The 16658-nt window shown below is 45.6% G+C and overlaps 1 protein-coding gene across 1 annotated transcript in view; it reads left to right on the top strand.

Moving 5' to 3' along the window:
• PKD2L1 (polycystin 2 like 1, transient receptor potential cation channel) overlaps positions 1-16374 on the top strand; it is a gene marked incomplete at its 3' end in the record, with an annotated part of 34888 nt that extends 18514 nt beyond the window's left edge. The window contains exons 3-15 of the mRNA XM_080694089.1: positions 5018-5145; positions 5561-5814; positions 6788-7012; positions 7174-7402; positions 8065-8235; positions 8424-8605; positions 8888-9008; positions 10113-10211; positions 10419-10540; positions 12555-12681; positions 13975-14093; positions 14356-14482; positions 16315-16374. Coding sequence (XP_080550215.1) covers positions 5018-5145; positions 5561-5814; positions 6788-7012; positions 7174-7402; positions 8065-8235; positions 8424-8605; positions 8888-9008; positions 10113-10211; positions 10419-10540; positions 12555-12681; positions 13975-14093; positions 14356-14482; positions 16315-16374 — 1964 coding nt within the window. The remainder of the gene's footprint in view (positions 1-5017; positions 5146-5560; positions 5815-6787; positions 7013-7173; positions 7403-8064; positions 8236-8423; positions 8606-8887; positions 9009-10112; positions 10212-10418; positions 10541-12554; positions 12682-13974; positions 14094-14355; positions 14483-16314) is intronic.
• Positions 16375-16658: the final 284 nt, after the last annotated feature.

Raw genomic sequence — 16658 nt, 5'->3', positions numbered from 1 at the left:
TTTTTTTTATGGAGCCTGGGTTTGGGCCTCTGCAACTTTCTCCCTTGTATGTAGTTCTATCCTGGTAGCTGAATCCAAGTACTGGGAATCCTGTCTCCATTAGCTGTTTAACCTTGCACAAGTGACTTCAACTCTCTGAGATGGAAAAAGGGGATAAGAATATCACTCACCACATAGGGTTGCTGTCAGATGACATGAAAAAGCATGTCAGACACATAGCACAGGGTACAGAATAGGTATTTAGAAGTAGTAAGTGAGCCAGGTGTGGTGGCGCGTACCCGTAAGCCCAGTATGTGGGAGGTTGAAACAGGAGGATCACAGGTTCACTGCTAGCCTCAGCCACTTAGTGAGGCCCTGTTTCAAAATAAAAAATAAAAAAGGGCTGGAAGTGTAACTCAGAGGTAGAAGGTTCCTGGGTTCAATCTCCAGTACCACAAAAAGGAAGGAAGGAAAAAAGGAAGGAAGGAAGGAAGGAAGGAAGGAAGGAAGGGAGGAAGGAAGGAAGGAAGGAAGGAAGGAAAAAAAGGAGAGAGAAGTGGCTCTTTCCTGATATGGAGAAGATGGCAAGATGGGTGTGTTGAATCCCCATCAGATTCAGAAATCTCTGAGGTAGGTATTCACATTGGGCAGGCTGGTTTGTCTCGCTAAAGTCAAACGATGACTCCTACTATCAACTAGAAACGAATGCTGGGAGTGGAGGAGAGAGACACCAAGAGAGGTTTTCCATTTTCTTCCACCACAACACACTTGAGGGACTCAATCCCTCCATGACTTCCAGTGTATTCAGGTGCCTTCTAAGAGGTCTGTGTAGTGTGTGCAAGCCATCCCAGTCCCAGGAGGCTCTGAGAGCTCCCAGAGGAGGAGTGTTTCCTTCTTTCCACTGCTAGCCTTGAGGACAATTGAAATTGAAACAGATGTTGAGAAACCCTCTGCCTCTTGATGTCTCTGTGGAAGTCAAGCAGTATTGATCGTGACAGGTCAAAGCAGTGGTTCTCAAAGTGTGGTCCCTGGATGCATAGCTCCAGTATTACTAGGGACGTTGTTAGAAATGAAAATGGTGACCCCCAACCCAAACCTACAGCAGCAATGTGTGTTTTAACAAGCCTTCTAGGTCATTCTGCTGCATGCTAGAGTTTGCCTATTGGTGGGGTAAGGAAGTGGAGAAAAGTCACAGGAGCTGGGGTCATCATCCCATCCAGCAACCTGGGGCTCCCCCCACCCAGCTTGTGGATTCAGATTGCAGCAGGCTCTGACCCTGATGCTCTGGGTGGATGACTATTAGGGGGACTGAATTCTGTCTACACCACTTCTCCCACACATTGTGTAAGTTACTGGCCAACTGTGCTTGCTCATTAGATGAGCCAAAGATGGGATTTGTCTCTCTTACTCAAGACTTGCATGAACTTATTGTTCTCCCCTTTGGACTAAGAAATGTTCTAACCACTTTTCAATAGCTACTAAATAGAATTTTTTTTTTTTACTTTTTTGATGACATTGCTGTTATAGGTTAGATATGGAGTCATCACTCTTTACCTAGTTTGAAAATGATTCACTTATTTCATTCTACCCTGTATTATAGTTTTTAAAAAATCTTCCAGTGTTTGTTCATCCCAACAAACAGTAATCGAGAACCTATTAAATACCAAGAAGTATGCAAAATAAATATAACATAGTACTTGTCCCTAAAAAGCATACAACAAGATGACTAGATCTACTTGGTGAGCACCCAATGTGTTCCATGCATCCTAAAGATGTCATTATTAGCCAAGGATGGTGGTGCAAACCTGTAATTCCAGTATTTGGGAAGCTGAGACAGGAAGATCTTAGGTTGAAGCCTCAGGAACTTAGTGAGAATCTGTCTAAAAAAAAAAAATAGGCTGTGTATAAGAGACAGTACCTCTCATCCTCTCTCTTTCTCTCTCTCTCCTTTTCTTCCTATTCCCCCTCTAAACACACACACATTCACACACACACACACACACACACACACACACACACACACCATTACTGAGAGTAAATGGCAGACATAATACCTCTTTATTCCTAAGTAACTTCATGTGTACCTTTATACAAAGTCCAAATTATTCAGAAATAGGACATGAAAGAAATGATATTTGGATGGCAAAAGGTGTCAAATATGTACTTCACAAAGTTTAGACTCTAATTTAGAAAGGGTTAAGATGTCTTTTGGGTCTTTTTTGTACATACGCACTGCAGAGTTACAAAGAAGAGTGAATACTAAATTTCCGAGTGTCAACAGGTATTTAACCAGGTGAAGTCATCATTCTTAGAAGACACGATCTTTACTGTCTTGGATACTAATCAGAGATATGCCTCCATAAATGGTTGACAAGCAGTTGGGGGAAATTGTTAATTCCAGACAGCTAACTTGGAATTGGGGGAAAGAAAAAACTTCAGCAACGAGTACCACCTAGTGGCCATTCAGGAGGTATGACAGCTTAGTAAGCCTGCGCCAATAGGAAAAGTTCAGCTCACTGGACTTCAGTTCTGTGATGGGCTCCCAGCAGGCAAAAGTTCAATTTAATCTCTCCTAATCTGGAAAAATTCCTTAATCTTCCTTTCTATGTCTTTAATGACCGGGCCCCAAAATTCTGAGTAACCAAATAAATAACAATAACAAATTGTAACCCATAAGGGGGAAAAACCCAAGAACCTATGAGTTCAAGCTGATATACACAAATAATGAGGAAGAAAAGAAAGGTCTTTCTGAAAATAATGCCAACTAAATAAATACAGAAAGAATAATGGACTGAAAAAATCAACATTTGATAATCATGCTAGTAATAATCAGACTAAAGTTATCAATGGATTTTTTTTTTTTTTTTGCGGTACTAGAGATTGAACCCAGGGGCACTCTACCTCCGACTATACCCCCAGCCCTATTTTTTATTCTTTATCTCAAAAAAGGGTCTCACTGAGCTGCAAAGGGCCTCACTAAGTAGCTGAGGCTGTCCGCAAACCATGATCCTCTTGTCTCAGCCTCCCAAATGCTGGGAGTGCAAGCGTGCACCACCACGCCTGGCTCAATGGATATTTTCAACTAGTAGATGAAAGATTCCTGAGATAATATTAGTGTAAAGTGTCTCCCCACAAATATGTATTAATTATTTTTTAAAAAATCATAGTAGCCGGGCGTGGAAGCACATGCTTATAATCCTAGCATTTGGGAGACTGAGACAGGAGTATCATGGTTCATAAATATCCTCAGCTATTACTTAGTGAGGCCCTTTGAAACTCAGTGAGACCCTGTTTAAAAAAAAAAAGAATAAAAAATAGGGCCGGGGGTGTAGCTTTGAAGTAGAATGCCCCTGGGTTCCACCCCCAGAACCGGAAAAAAAAAATCATAGGGTGTAGTGACACGTGCCTGTAATCCCAGTACTTGGGAGGCTAAGATACAAGGATAGGAGGATTGCAGGTTCCAGGCTAGGCTCAGCTATTTGTCGAGACCCTTAGCAACTTAGTGAGACTATGATTCTAAAGAAATAAATAAATAAAAAGGACTGGGGTGTAGCTCACTTGTAGTTAGAATACCTGTGGGTTAAATCCCAGTCCTGTACATGCATGAGAGAGAGAGAGAGAGAGAGAGAGAGAGAGAGAGAGATTATCCCTATTATCCCCCCTCCCCCACAGATCTGGGATGGAACCCAGGGGCATTCAACCTCCAAGCTACACCCCGTGCCCTATTTTTAATTAATTAATTAATTAATTAAGGTGGTACTGGAGGTGGAACCCAGAGGCTTTCTACCTCCGGGCTATACTTCCAGACCTATTTTATAGTTTATTTGAAAACAGGGTCTCACTAAGTTGTTGAGAGCCTCACTAAGTAGCTGAGGCTGGCTTTGAACCTGCATGATCCTCCTGTCTCAGCTTCCCAAGTTCAGGGATTACAAGCGTGCACCACCACGCCCGGCTTTTTATTCTATATTTTGAAACTGGGTCTCACTGAGTTGCAGAGGGCCTCACTAAGTAGCTGAGGCTGTCCACAAACTGCAATCCTCCGGTCTCAGCCTCCCGAATGCTGGGATTACAAGCGTGTGCCACCATGCCCGGCGTGAGATTGATTATTATTTTACACTGAAGAAACCAGGCAAACCCACCTTAGCAAAGGATCAAATTTAACCTCATTGGCAAGGAAACAAGATAGTGTGTCCCTCCTGACATGATGCGCTGAGGGTACCTGACATCGCCTGTACGGCACTCCTCCTTGAAGCATCATCACCTACATTTAATCATGAGGAAACACCAGACAAACCAAAATTGATGGACCAACTATGAAATAATTGGTGTATAGTCTTCACATCCTGTCTTTTAACCAGGGAGCTTAGAGGTTCCCTTAACAGCCCCATTTTAGGCACCTGGAAGTGTGTGTGTGTGTGTGTGTGTGTGTGTGTGTGTGTGTGTGTGTGTGTTAGAGTGGTTAAGGGAGATCCAGTTCTTCAGAACGAAGGCCAGGTCCTTTTGCTCTGGTATGCTCTGAGTCCTTTTTCCAGGGGACACCTGTGCCCAGCAGGATGCACTAGTCATCATGCCCACCGGATACTTCCATGGCTGCAGATTCACTGAATCTAGAACCCAGGAGACCACATCTCTGTCATAAGATGCTTGACTAGAGCCTTGGACTGCTCTAAAATTTGGAGGCATGTTCCAAAGGGCACAAATAGAAGAAAAATAAAAGGAAGCACATCATACTGTGCAGATGGCAGACAGGTCTTGGTTCTGGGAAGTAAACACTAGGAAGTGAAGCAGAAAACAAGAGTGAAATTCCAGAATGACAATGCTGAGACAATTACTGAGGGGACTGAAGTCTTTTTGAGGTAAATTTGTGGCCACACCCTTCCCTAATGCATCTCCTGTTTTCCCCAGAGCCGACTCTAAGGATCTAATGGGGTCCCTTTTGCCAGCATCATTGGCCCCAGGGCAGTGGGCTTTCCTGTCTCCTCTGGGGAATGGAGATGGGAACTGTGAGAAGAAGACAGCTTCTTGGGTTGTTTTCTAGTGACCTATGGAATGACAAGCTCCAGTGCCTATTACTACACCAAAGTGATGTCTGAGCTCTTCCTACATACGCCATCAGATGCCGGAGTCTCCTTCCAGGCCATCAGCAGCATGGCAGACTTCTGGGATGTGAGTATGAGATCTCCTTCACCCCTCCCCTCTCCTTCTAAGAGGCCTGAGGCCACAGGCCAGAGATCGTGGACGATAGACAATGCATCAGGCAAAATGCCCACAGATCAGATTAGTGTGGAATCAGGCTGAGTGAAAAGATCAAACTAAAGTAATAGGTTAGGCTAGAGTTGAGGTGGAGGTGGGTAAGGGGTCGGGATGTTGATCTGAGAAATCTGAGAATCAAACTAGACTAGAACTGGGAGTCAGAGTGTAGATTGAACTTCAAAATGAATTTTATATAGGGTCGACCCAAGATCTGGTAAAATTCCTGGGTCAACTGAAGGGTCCAAAACCAGGGAGCAAGGGTTGAAGGTCATCATAAGGGTAGAGGTCAGGAGGAGACTGGGTTAACCCAACCCAGCCTGTGGTCCAGTTTGCCCAGGGCCCACTCCTGGACGGTCTGTACTGGACCAAGTGGTACAACAACCAGAGCCTGGCCCGTGGCTCCCACTCCTTCATCTACTACGAGAACCTGCTGCTGGGGCTCCCCAGACTGCGGCAGCTGCGGGTCCGCAATGATTCCTGTGTGGTGCACGAGGACTTCCGTGAGGACATTTTGAGCTGCTATGATGTATATTCTCCAGACAAAGAAGAGCAAGCCCCGTTTGGATCCCTCAATGGCACGGCGTGAGTGAGCTGTGAGCTGTCCCCTGGAACACCATCCCAAGGTGTGGGAGTCACTTCCACTGGGCCTACAAGCCTGGGGATGGGTGTGTCAGGGACATGTCCTGAGTCCCAGCCCTGACTCTGGGGATGTCGACGTGTGTCATTCAAAATTAGAGGAGACAGTTATCAGACAGGGCATAGATTCTGGGTCTATTCCCACACATGAGTCACAGCCACACTAATCCTTCCCTACAGGGAGTCCCTCCAGGCCTATTTGGGGTGTGGAGAAGGAACAAGGTTGGCACTGCCATAGGAGTCATGGCTGGAGAGTCTGGTCCTTGGGACTAATGAGCAGCAAGGGGTGGAGGATGGATGGCCTGAGGGATGAAAGGGAGAGGATGGACAGTACAGAAAAGGGGGCAGAAATGGGGGCCCAGGGAAATATTGGGGGGCTAGAACAGAAAAACATGGGGTCAGGTAGCCAGTTGCACGACCACAAGAGCAGGAAGAATCCTTTTTGGATTTATGGTCAAAGTGCTTCCTTTTATGGTGATTACTCTGTTGGAACCAAAGGTGGGTCATCCTTTGTCACTCACAGCCTTGAGTAACGTAGTGAAAAATGAGGAGCTTTAACATTTGAGGTTCAGTACTCAAAGTATACAGCTGCTTACCTTGGAAATCTCGGAATCTCAGTTTCCTCTTCTGCAAATGGGAATCATATTTTCCATGTTTTCTCAAACAGTTGTTAGTATCAAACAAATTAATATATAAAAATATATGTTTGATGTGATATATACACATATCATCATACACTCGGGCCCGCACATGTGCATATACACGCGCGCGCGCGCGCGCACACACACACACACACACACACACAGAGTGTATGTATATAGCATATAAACACATGATATAATAAAGTGTCACCATTGCTTTGGGCAATGACTTGGCCTGGCTCAGATGCCTCCTTGCTTAGATGGCTTTTCTGTGACAGGTGGACATACCACTCTCAGGATGAACTGGGCGGCTCTTCCCACTGGGGCAGGCTCACAAGCTACAGTGGAGGCGGCTACTACTTGGACCTTCCAGGATCCCGACAGGCCAGTGCAGAGGCACTTCGGGACCTTCGGGAGGGGTTGTGGCTGGACAGGGGCACCCGGGTGGTCTTCATCGACTTCTCAGTCTACAATGCCAACATCAACCTTTTCTGTGTTCTGAGGTGGGCTTCCTTTCACTATGCATCCTCCCACCCGCGGTTTCTGGTCTTTGTCTGCCGTCCTTGAGATCTTTCCCCAAACCTCTATCCTATGGTGGGTGTGGAGAGGAGGTGGGAACAACTGTCCCATCCCAGGCCCCTCTAGCCATCTTCCTTCCCCCCAGACTGGTGGTGGAGTTCCCGGCTACTGGGGGCGCCATCCCATCCTGGCAAATCCGCACGGTGAAGCTGATCCGCTACGTGAGCAGCTGGGACCTGTTCATCGTTGGCTGTGAGATCATCTTCTGTGTCTTCATCTTCTACTACATGGTGGAGGAGATCCTGGAGCTCCACATGCACCGGCTTCGCTACCTCAGCAGCGTCTGGAACATACTAGACCTGGTGGTCATCGTGGTGAGGGCCAGATGTTTGGGACATGAGACATACTGGGGGAAGAGGGGCTCTAGCTCAGCAGGGGCCCCAAGTTCTTCCTTTTGGAGGCCAAGCCCTCCTCCTGAGTTTGGGTGGAGTCACTGTGCCACAGTTCCCTGAGTGAGGGGCTGACATGCCCCTGACTCGGCCCAAGTGAAGCCCTGCCTTCACAGGTCCTCTCCCCCTCTCCTGCGACCCGCGCCCTATTCTTCTCTTTGTGCCCTTGATATTCATTTTTGTCTTTTGCCTTTGTGACCTATCCCTTTGAAAGCTCTTCCTTTTTCCATTCTATCCTAGTCAAATATTCTGCTTCTTTATCTTTGTCAGCTTCATATGAACAAGACACTTATTTTCTGACCAAAGCTTAGAAGCAGCGGGGGTTGTGGGAAACCATGTTTCTTGTCTCAGGTTCCCCGTGGACTTTTACAACCTACATTTCTACCACTTGCCTCAGAGTTTTAGAACACTTCAGCTGCTCCCCAGCCATGTTCTCTGATCCCATCTTAACCTGAGCTAGTGAACACCTCAGCTGGGAAGGATGCTCACCTGCCTTACTTGCCCCAGATCTCCTGTGGGAACTCATCTTTAACTTCCCTTGAGATTCCCTTAAATTCTCTGACAGTCTGATGACCCCTCTGTGACAGCTCTCCATTGCGGCTGTGGGCTTCCACATCTTTCGAACCCTGGAGGTGAATGAGCTGATGGGGAAGCTCCTGGAGCAGCCAAGCACATATGCTGACTTTGAATTCCTGGCCTTCTGGCAGACACAGTACAACAACATGAATGCTGTCAACCTCTTCTTTGCCTGGATCAAGGTACCTGGGACGGCCTTTTCCTAGCTCAGCCTCAGAGCACTACTCTTTCCTCCCTACTACTGGGTTTCATTTTCCTAGTATGTTTTGGTACCTCCGTTGGCTGCTGGGGACGGGGGTCCTTCGGGGTGGACTTTTCAACACTTTTCACTTTGTCTTCTTCACCACTTGGTTCACCATGGTCCTTGCAGATATTCAAGTACATCAGCTTCAACAAAACCATGACCCAGCTCTCCTCCACGCTAGCCCGCTGTGCCAAGGACATCCTGGGCTTCGCCGTCATGTTCTTCATTGTTTTCTTTGCTTATGCTCAGCTTGGCTACCTGCTTTTTGGGACCCAAGTGGAAAACTTCAGCACTTTCATCAAGTGCATGTGCGTGTCCTGCTCCCCACTCCTGCCCCTCACCCTCTAGCTCCCAGGGTGTCTGTAGCCTTGGGGGAAGTGGGAGGAGGTGTGTGAGCCTGTCTGCACTAAAGGTATCTGGGTGAGAGTCTCAGGATGCCCTGTGCTCAAGTAACTGAGCACCTGCCCTGTCTCTATCTGATTGGATCAGAGGTGCAGTAAGGGGTGGATCTGCACTTAGTAAAGTGATGGGTAAGGACTGGGGCTAAGGTTTGGTTAGGCTCTGGGTGAAGCCCAGACCTGGTCTCTCAGTTTCACTCAGTTCCGGATAATCCTTGGAGACTTTGATTACAATGCTATCAACAATGCCAACCGCATCCTGGGCCCAGCCTACTTTGTCACCTACGTCTTCTTTGTCTTCTTCGTGCTCCTGGTAAGAGTTTTTCTGGGGTAGCAGCATAGGGGCCCTCCAGGGTAGAGTTTTGACCCCTTCTGTACTCCACTCAAGATTATGAGGGGTTTATCAAATCAAAGATGGAGAGTGGGGGCTAGTTCTTTGGGATCTTCTGAGAGCTAACTAATGTGGTTAGCATGTCCAAAGAGAAACTGTAGACTCTCTTAGGAAAATAAAACCCCCATCCTCCTAAAATGGAAAGGGAGTCTCATGAGGAGCAGTAGCTGCCCCTAGAAGCTTTTGCTGCTATTTTCCAAGTTGTTACTTCTTCTGGGGATCTCTTACTGATTTCAACTGTCATTACTTGGTAGTTCTCTCTCTGTCTCTGTCTGTCTGTCTCTCCCTCCCGCCCCGCCACAGGGAATATCTGGGTTTGATTTTTATTAACATGGTTAGAAAGTGTTCTTTTCTTTTTCTTTCTGCAGTGCTAGGGATCAAACCTAGGGCCTAGCACATGCTAGGAAAGTGCTTTACCTATGAGCTATATCCCCAACCCTAGCAAGTTTCTTTTTTCTTTTTCGGTACTGAGGATTGAACCCAGGGGCATTATACATCCCAGCTTTACCTCCATCCCTTTTTATTTTTTATTTTTGAAACAGGATCTTGCTAAGTTGCTGAGGCTGGCTTTGAACCTGTAATCTGCAGCCTCCTAAGTATTGGGATTACAAAGCTATGCTACCACGCCTGGTTCTACAAATTTTTTTTAACCAGTTGATGGGGATACAGACACAGATTTGGAATAGATGGTAATGAGAGCCCAATTGTACTCTCATCTTGAAAATGTTTTGGCTCCAATGATTGGCAGGCCTTTGTATGGGGGAGGAATGTGTGGGAGGTATCTTTGTGCTCAAAAAGATGACTGCGGCAACTGAGAATGAGGACAGCAGGGAGCATGATCCATCCCTAACAGAAATGTACTGACAGGCTAGGCTCTGAGGCCCCCAAGGCAGAGATGGGTGGGCTGCAGAGCTGAGGATGAGAGCACTGGCCCCTGTAGAACATGTGTCTGGAACATGGGGCCACTGGGTTCAATGCTTTTAGTGGGTCTGAGATGAGGACCCAGATCCCCACTTTATCCTCTAGAACATGTTCCTGGCCATCATCAATGACACATACTCAGAGGTCAAGGAGGAGCTGACTGGACAAAAGGATGAGCTGCAGCTTTCTGACCTCCTGAAACAGGTGATTATTCGATCCCTTTGTGTTGAACATCTGCATCCAGGTCTAGTTCCACGGCTCCGTGTCATGGTCTGTTACTGACTGGTACAGGGGACTATGATCTCATCTCCCCTCAACTTATTCTGGAAGCCTGGAATCCTTTGGGTGGAGATGGGAACTAAAAATGATGAAAAGTCTCCGAGGAATCTGCCTGTTTCTTTTCTATTTCAGGGCTACAACAAGACTCTGCTAAAGCTGCGTCTGAGGAAAGAGCAGGTTTCTGATGTGCAGAAGGTCCTGCAAGGTGGAGCCCAGGAGATCCAGTTTGAGGATTTCACGAAAACCTTGAGGGAGTGAGCAATCAGAGCCAACCTTCTTTGATGTTGGTTAACAAGTCCTTGACCCTCAACTATACATCTTTTGCCTATAAGCTTTGGCCTTGGTCTATGGGCCTTTGACTTTGGCCCACAGGTGTTTTGATTCTGATCCTCAGAATTATGTCCTTACAGACACTAAGGTCTCTAGTCTATAACATTCTGGAGCTTGTCCAACAACTCTTAGAACTAATGTAACATAATTCCCTCATTATTGTACACATTCCCTGCTTCTGGGAAGCACTGAATGAATATATTGTACCAGCTGTGGGCCAGGCACTGAGTATGGGATAATGTCAGTAAATAAGTCTTCGCTCTCTAGGAGCTCATAGACATGTAAACAAATAAATCAAATCACAGAATAAGCTTAACAATAGAAACAACTTGAAGAGAGGGGCATGGAGCAAAAAGAAGTATCAGTTCTTTTTGAGCTTAATGGAAGTCTTCCTGGAAGAGATGATACCTGAATAGAGTTTTGGAGGTTATATGACTTACAAGTGTGCAAGCAGTGAAAGGACATTTTAAGAAGAGATGAAAGCATATATGGAGGCAGAGATATCTGAAACCAACATGTACAAGAAGAATAAGAGGTTGAGTTGAGCATGGTGGCACATGCCTGTAATCTCAGCACTTGGGAGGCTGAGACAGGATTGCAGATTTGAGGACAGCCTCAGCACTTCGTGAGGCTCTCAGCAACTTAGACCCTATTTCCAAATAAAAAATAAAATAAAATAGAAGCCGGACGTGGTGACGCACACTTGTAATCCCAGCATTCGGGAGACTGAGACCGGAGGATCGCAGTTTGTGGACAGCCTCAAGCTACTTAGTGAGGCCCTCTGCAACTCAATGAGACCCGGTTTCAAAATAAAGAATAAAAAAAATTTAGGGCAGGGGGTATAGCTCGGAGGTCGAATGCCCCTGGGTTCCATCCCCAGACCTGCTAAAATAAAATAAAATAAAATAGGGTTGGGGGTATGGTCTGGAGGTAGAAGGCCCTTGGTTTCCACCTCTAGTACTACAAAAAAGAAAGAGAGAGAGAAAGAGAGAAAGAAAGAAAGAAAGAAAGAAAGAAAGAAAGAAAGAAAGATGTTGAATATTGCTGAGGTATCAAATAAAAGGTGGATCAAATGGGCAAGGGCCACCCTGGGAAAGGCCTTGAATATCACCAGTCTATCCAAGAAACAGGGTGCTGGGAAGGATTTTTAAGCAGGGATGGGGTATATTTAAACTTGCATTTTATTTTACTTTTTTTTATTTTTTGAGCTCTGGTCTCACTGTATTTCACAGGCTCCTCTCAAACTTGTGGACTCAAGTATCCTCCCACCTTAGCCTCCTGAATAGCTGGACTACAGACATGAGCCACCATGTCTAGCTATTAGATCTGCATTTTTAAAATGTTAACTATTCTAGTTGTATTATGAAGGATGATTACAGAAGCAGAGAGTGAAGGGATAGGTAGTGGCAGGTTATGTAAAGGCAAAGATGTGTTGCAATAATCCCTGTAGGAGCTCATGAGACTCTGAATCCAGTCGGAAGGATTAGGACTGTATGAAAAAGAGACTCAAGCAATTTCTTGGGGGGGGGTAAAATTGCTAGATTTTGGAGATCTTGGCTTTCCCAAATGGTAGTCTTCTTTTTTTTTTTTTTTTTTTTTTGTGGGTCTGGTGATGGAACCCAGGAGCATTCGACTTCCAAGCTACACCCCCTGCCCTATTTTTTTTTAATTCTTTAATTTGAAACAAGGTCTCACTAAGTTGCAGAGGGCCTCACTAAGTAGCTGAGGCTGTCCATGAACCGTGATCCTCCAGTCTCAGACTCCCAAATGCTGGGATTACAAGCGTGCGCCACCATGCCCGGCTGATAGTCTTCTTAACAGAAAGCAAGACCCAGAGATCACGATTCTTACCAGAGTCTAGTAAAGGCCCAGGAGTCTGCAGTTGAATGATCACAGCCTCAATAGGATGAAGTCACTGCATCATCTTGTTCTCCTCAGACTGGGGCACGCAGAGCATGAGATCACTGAGCTCACGGCTGCCTTCACCAGGTTCGACAAGGATGGGAATCACGTTCTGGATGAGAAGGAGCAGGAACAAATGAGACAGGGCCTGGAGGAGGAGAGGGTGAGCAGGGCTGGTTGGTGGGGAGGCAGCCTAAGGATATTGTTCCCATGTGCCCCTCCCTAACACCAGGAACACAGACCCAAACAGAAAATCCTCCCATAGATGGGCAGGAAGGAATTCCCTAGGATAGTGGTTCTCAAACTGCTGCTCATTAACTACCCTGAAAAGCCTTAAAAAATCCTCCTACTCAGACCACATATTCTCTACCAATTAGATCAGAAATTCTGGGGGTGGAGCCCAGATGTCAGTTTGTTCTTTCTTTCTTTCTTTCTTTCTTTCTTTCTTTCTTTCTTTCTTTCTTTCTTTCTTTCTTTCTTTTGCGGGTCTGTGGATGGAACCCAGGGGCACTCGACCTCCGAGCTACACCCCCTGCCCTATTTTTTATTCTTTATTTTGAAACGGGGTCTCACTGAGTTGCAGAGGGCCTCACTAAGTAGCTGAGGCTGTCCGTGAACCGCGATCCTCCAGGTCTCAGCCTCCCGAAGGCTGGGATTACAAGTGTGCACCACCACGCTCGGCTACCAGACATCAGTACTTTCTGAAACTTCCCAAGAGATGGCACTGCAATCACCAATGTTGAGAACCACTGCTTTAAAGCACAGACTTAGGCTGGGCGTGGTGGCGCTCGCTTGTAATCCCTGCGCTTGGGAGGGAGAGACAGGAGGATCATGCAGGTTCGAAGCCAGTCGTGCGCGCTGGCTTAGGAGACCCTGTTTCCAAATAAAAATGTAAAAATAGGTTTGGGAGTGTAGCTCGGAGGTAGAAGGGCTTTCAGGAACCCCAGTACCACAAATAAATAAATAAATAAATAAATAAATAAATAAAGCACAGACTTAGAGAATAAGGGACCAATTGCACAAGAATCCATGACAATTCCCTCTGAAGACTTGTTTGTCCTATGGATTTTCAACCTCTGCTCCTTAGCTGTTCCTATTATGCCTGCTCCATCCTTATCCAGCAAAAATGTCAAGGGAAGGGTGACAGCCACCCATAGGGAAAGTGCCAAGAATCTTGGTACTGTCCCACCTCTCCCAAACTCAGTTGGATTCAGGTGAACCCCTCATTAACCAAGGCTTTAAGAAGCCCATATTTTGTTTCTTTGGAAAATGACTCCAGAGGTTGATCCAGCACCACACCCCCTGATGCTACTGTCTCCAGAGTCTGGAAGGCAGGGGATAGTGAGAACTGGAGCCCCAGGCTTAGTCTTGAGAGCTCATTAGAGCAGGTGATAGAAAAGGAGCCATGGCTCCCCAGAGTCATCTTCTCCCCTCTAACCTCTGGCTTCCTGATCAGGTGGCCCTCAATGCTGAGATTGAGAACTTGGGCCGGTCAGCTGTGTGTGCTCCATCAGACCAGTTGGGCCCAGAGGCTGCCAGAGCAGGAGGCTGGGTTTCTGGAGAAGAATTCTACACGTATGTACACAGAGGGGCTCAGGTGGCTGCGCTTGTAATACCCTGTCTTGATCTTCTTTCCATAATCTTCCAATTCCCCATCCTAGCACAGGAAGAACTTCTGCTCCTCTATAATTCTCCCTACAAGGTTGGGCCTTACCTTCCTTATTTCCATCTAGACACATACCATTCTGTTATCCCTGCCCTTGTGGAACCCAGCAGCAGCGCCCCCACTCTCAGACACATGCTTCTGCTCCCATGATCTCTCTCAAACCCTGCACAGGCTCACAAGGAAAGTTCTACATCTGGAAAGTGTTCTAGAAGGAGTCATGGCCCAGGTTGATGCTGTGGGCTCAAAGCTGAAGATGTTGGAGAAGAAGGAGGGGTGGATGGCTTCTTCCCTAGGACTGGTGAGTGGCCCTTCGTCCAGGTTTCCCACAGCTGAACTCTACGATCTTTTCCACTCAGGGGTGAGGGGAGAAGAACATTTTTGAAATATCTATGTTTTTAGGAAATGGGCGAACATGTTCACAGTCATCAGTTTATTGGTGCAAGTAAGGCCTGGAAGTTGGTTGCCCTGGCCTAAGGCCTGCCTTAGCCTCTAAGAGAGGTCTGTGTCTTTGTATGTTTGGATTGCTATAACAAGCTATCATAGACTGGATGGCTTGTAAAAAACATGAATTGATTTCTCACAGTTTGGGAGGCTGGGAAGTCTACGATCAAGGCACTAGCAGATATAGTATCTGTTGAGGGCCTACTTCATTCACATGGGAAAGGGACAAGGGAGCTCTCTTTTATAAGGACACTAATCCCCTTCATGAGACCTTCACACTTATAACCTAATTCCTTACCAAAGGTCTAATCATTTTTTTTGTGTGTGTGTGTGGTACTGGGGATGGAACCCAGGGGCATTCTACCTCTGAGCTTTACCCCCAGCCCTATTTTTTATTCTTTATTTTGAAACAGGCTCTCACTGAGTTGCAAAGAGCCTCACTAAGTAGTAAGTAAGGCTGTCCGTGAACCACAATCCTCCTGTCTCAGCCTCCCAAATGCTAGGATTACAAGCATGTGCCACCACACCCGGCTCCAAAGGTCTAATCTAATATCACAATGGGGGGTGGGTAGCATTCCAATATATTAGTGCTTGGGGGATACAAATATTCAGTCCATAACAGTCTAGGGTTCTTTGGAATCATATCCAGAAAAAAAGGAAAATGGGAAATAAACTCCTCCTTTATTTTTTTGCGGGGGATTGTACACAGGCATACCTATGTCATAAAAACCATATTACTCTTATATATTTCTTAGATAGTTATTTAACCACATATCATAGTATTGTGTGTGTGTGTGTGTGTGTGTGTGTGTGTGTGTCTGTGTGTGTTACTGAGGTTTCTGGAAACCCTTCTACCTTTGGACTACACTCCCAGACCTATTTTATATATTATATATAAATACATATATATAATATAAAAATATATATCTTCAATATATATATTTATAAATCTTCAATATATATACTGAAGATTTAAGGAAGTTTATTAAAAAGTTAGAAATACAGAAGACAGTTGCAGCCTCATGTTACCTGGGTAACATGAGGAGGTGCTTCGAACGAAATCACCCATATATATATATATATATATATATATATATTTTTTTTTTTTTTTTTTTTAAACAAGGTCTCTTAAGCCAGCGAGGCTGGCTTTGAACCAGCATGATCCTCCTTTCTCTGCCACCCAAGCAAGGGGATTACAAGCGTGTGCCACCACGCCTGATGCTCATGTTCTTTTAATAGCTATATAATTTTCCTTTGTGGAGCTATAATGTACTCTATTTAACCAATCCTCCATGAAATATGTTTTATATTGTTTCTAATTATGTAATTTGACAGATATGCTACAGTGAACATCTTTGTATGTATATACCAGTGCAGTAGTTAATTAGCAATCATTTAGATAATGTAGTCTGTCTTTCAGACACCATCAAAATACTTCAATCGTTCAGTCTCATAACAAATGTTTGAATTCAATATTATTATCATCTCTTGTTTGGAATTAGAAGAAAAAAAGGAGACAAAGAATAAAGCTAACTTTTCCAATAGCATTGACATTCAGCTTTCAAACTCACACAGTCTAGCTATAAAATTGAAATTGTTAATCATTGCACCATACTGAAGGTAAATGAATGCCTTTGCTTTGGGTATAACCTCCTCCTTTAAGTGACTTATTTCGTTTTCTTCCAACAGGAGGAACAAATTGTTTGGGAACATCTGATGCCAGCTCCACCAGTAACTCCAGCCCCATAGGAAGCCCAGGGTGGGCAGCAGAGTAGAGGAGGAAGGATCCCAAAGCATCAGACAGTGGTCCCCCTCTGTCTGCCGTGCCAGAGGCTCTTTCTCCACACACTTCTAGGGCAGTAGGTCTCATCATGGCGGCTGCTGGGTCCCCCCCCCCACACACACACACCTGGCCTTTCCAGCCAACGTTTCTCTGTGTAGCTGGGGATCATGCTTAGGTTTGTGACTCAGTAGTGTTTGTGTGTAGTTTCATAGCTCTGTGAAATAACATTTCCCACTGCACTTCCTATTCC

This window comes from Muscardinus avellanarius, assembly GCF_963383645.1.
Source record: "Muscardinus avellanarius genome assembly, chromosome: 4".
Taxonomy (NCBI): domain Eukaryota; kingdom Metazoa; phylum Chordata; class Mammalia; order Rodentia; family Gliridae; genus Muscardinus; species Muscardinus avellanarius.
The sequence above is the reverse complement of the archived record's forward strand: the minus strand, read 5'-3'. Positions and strand labels throughout refer to the sequence as shown.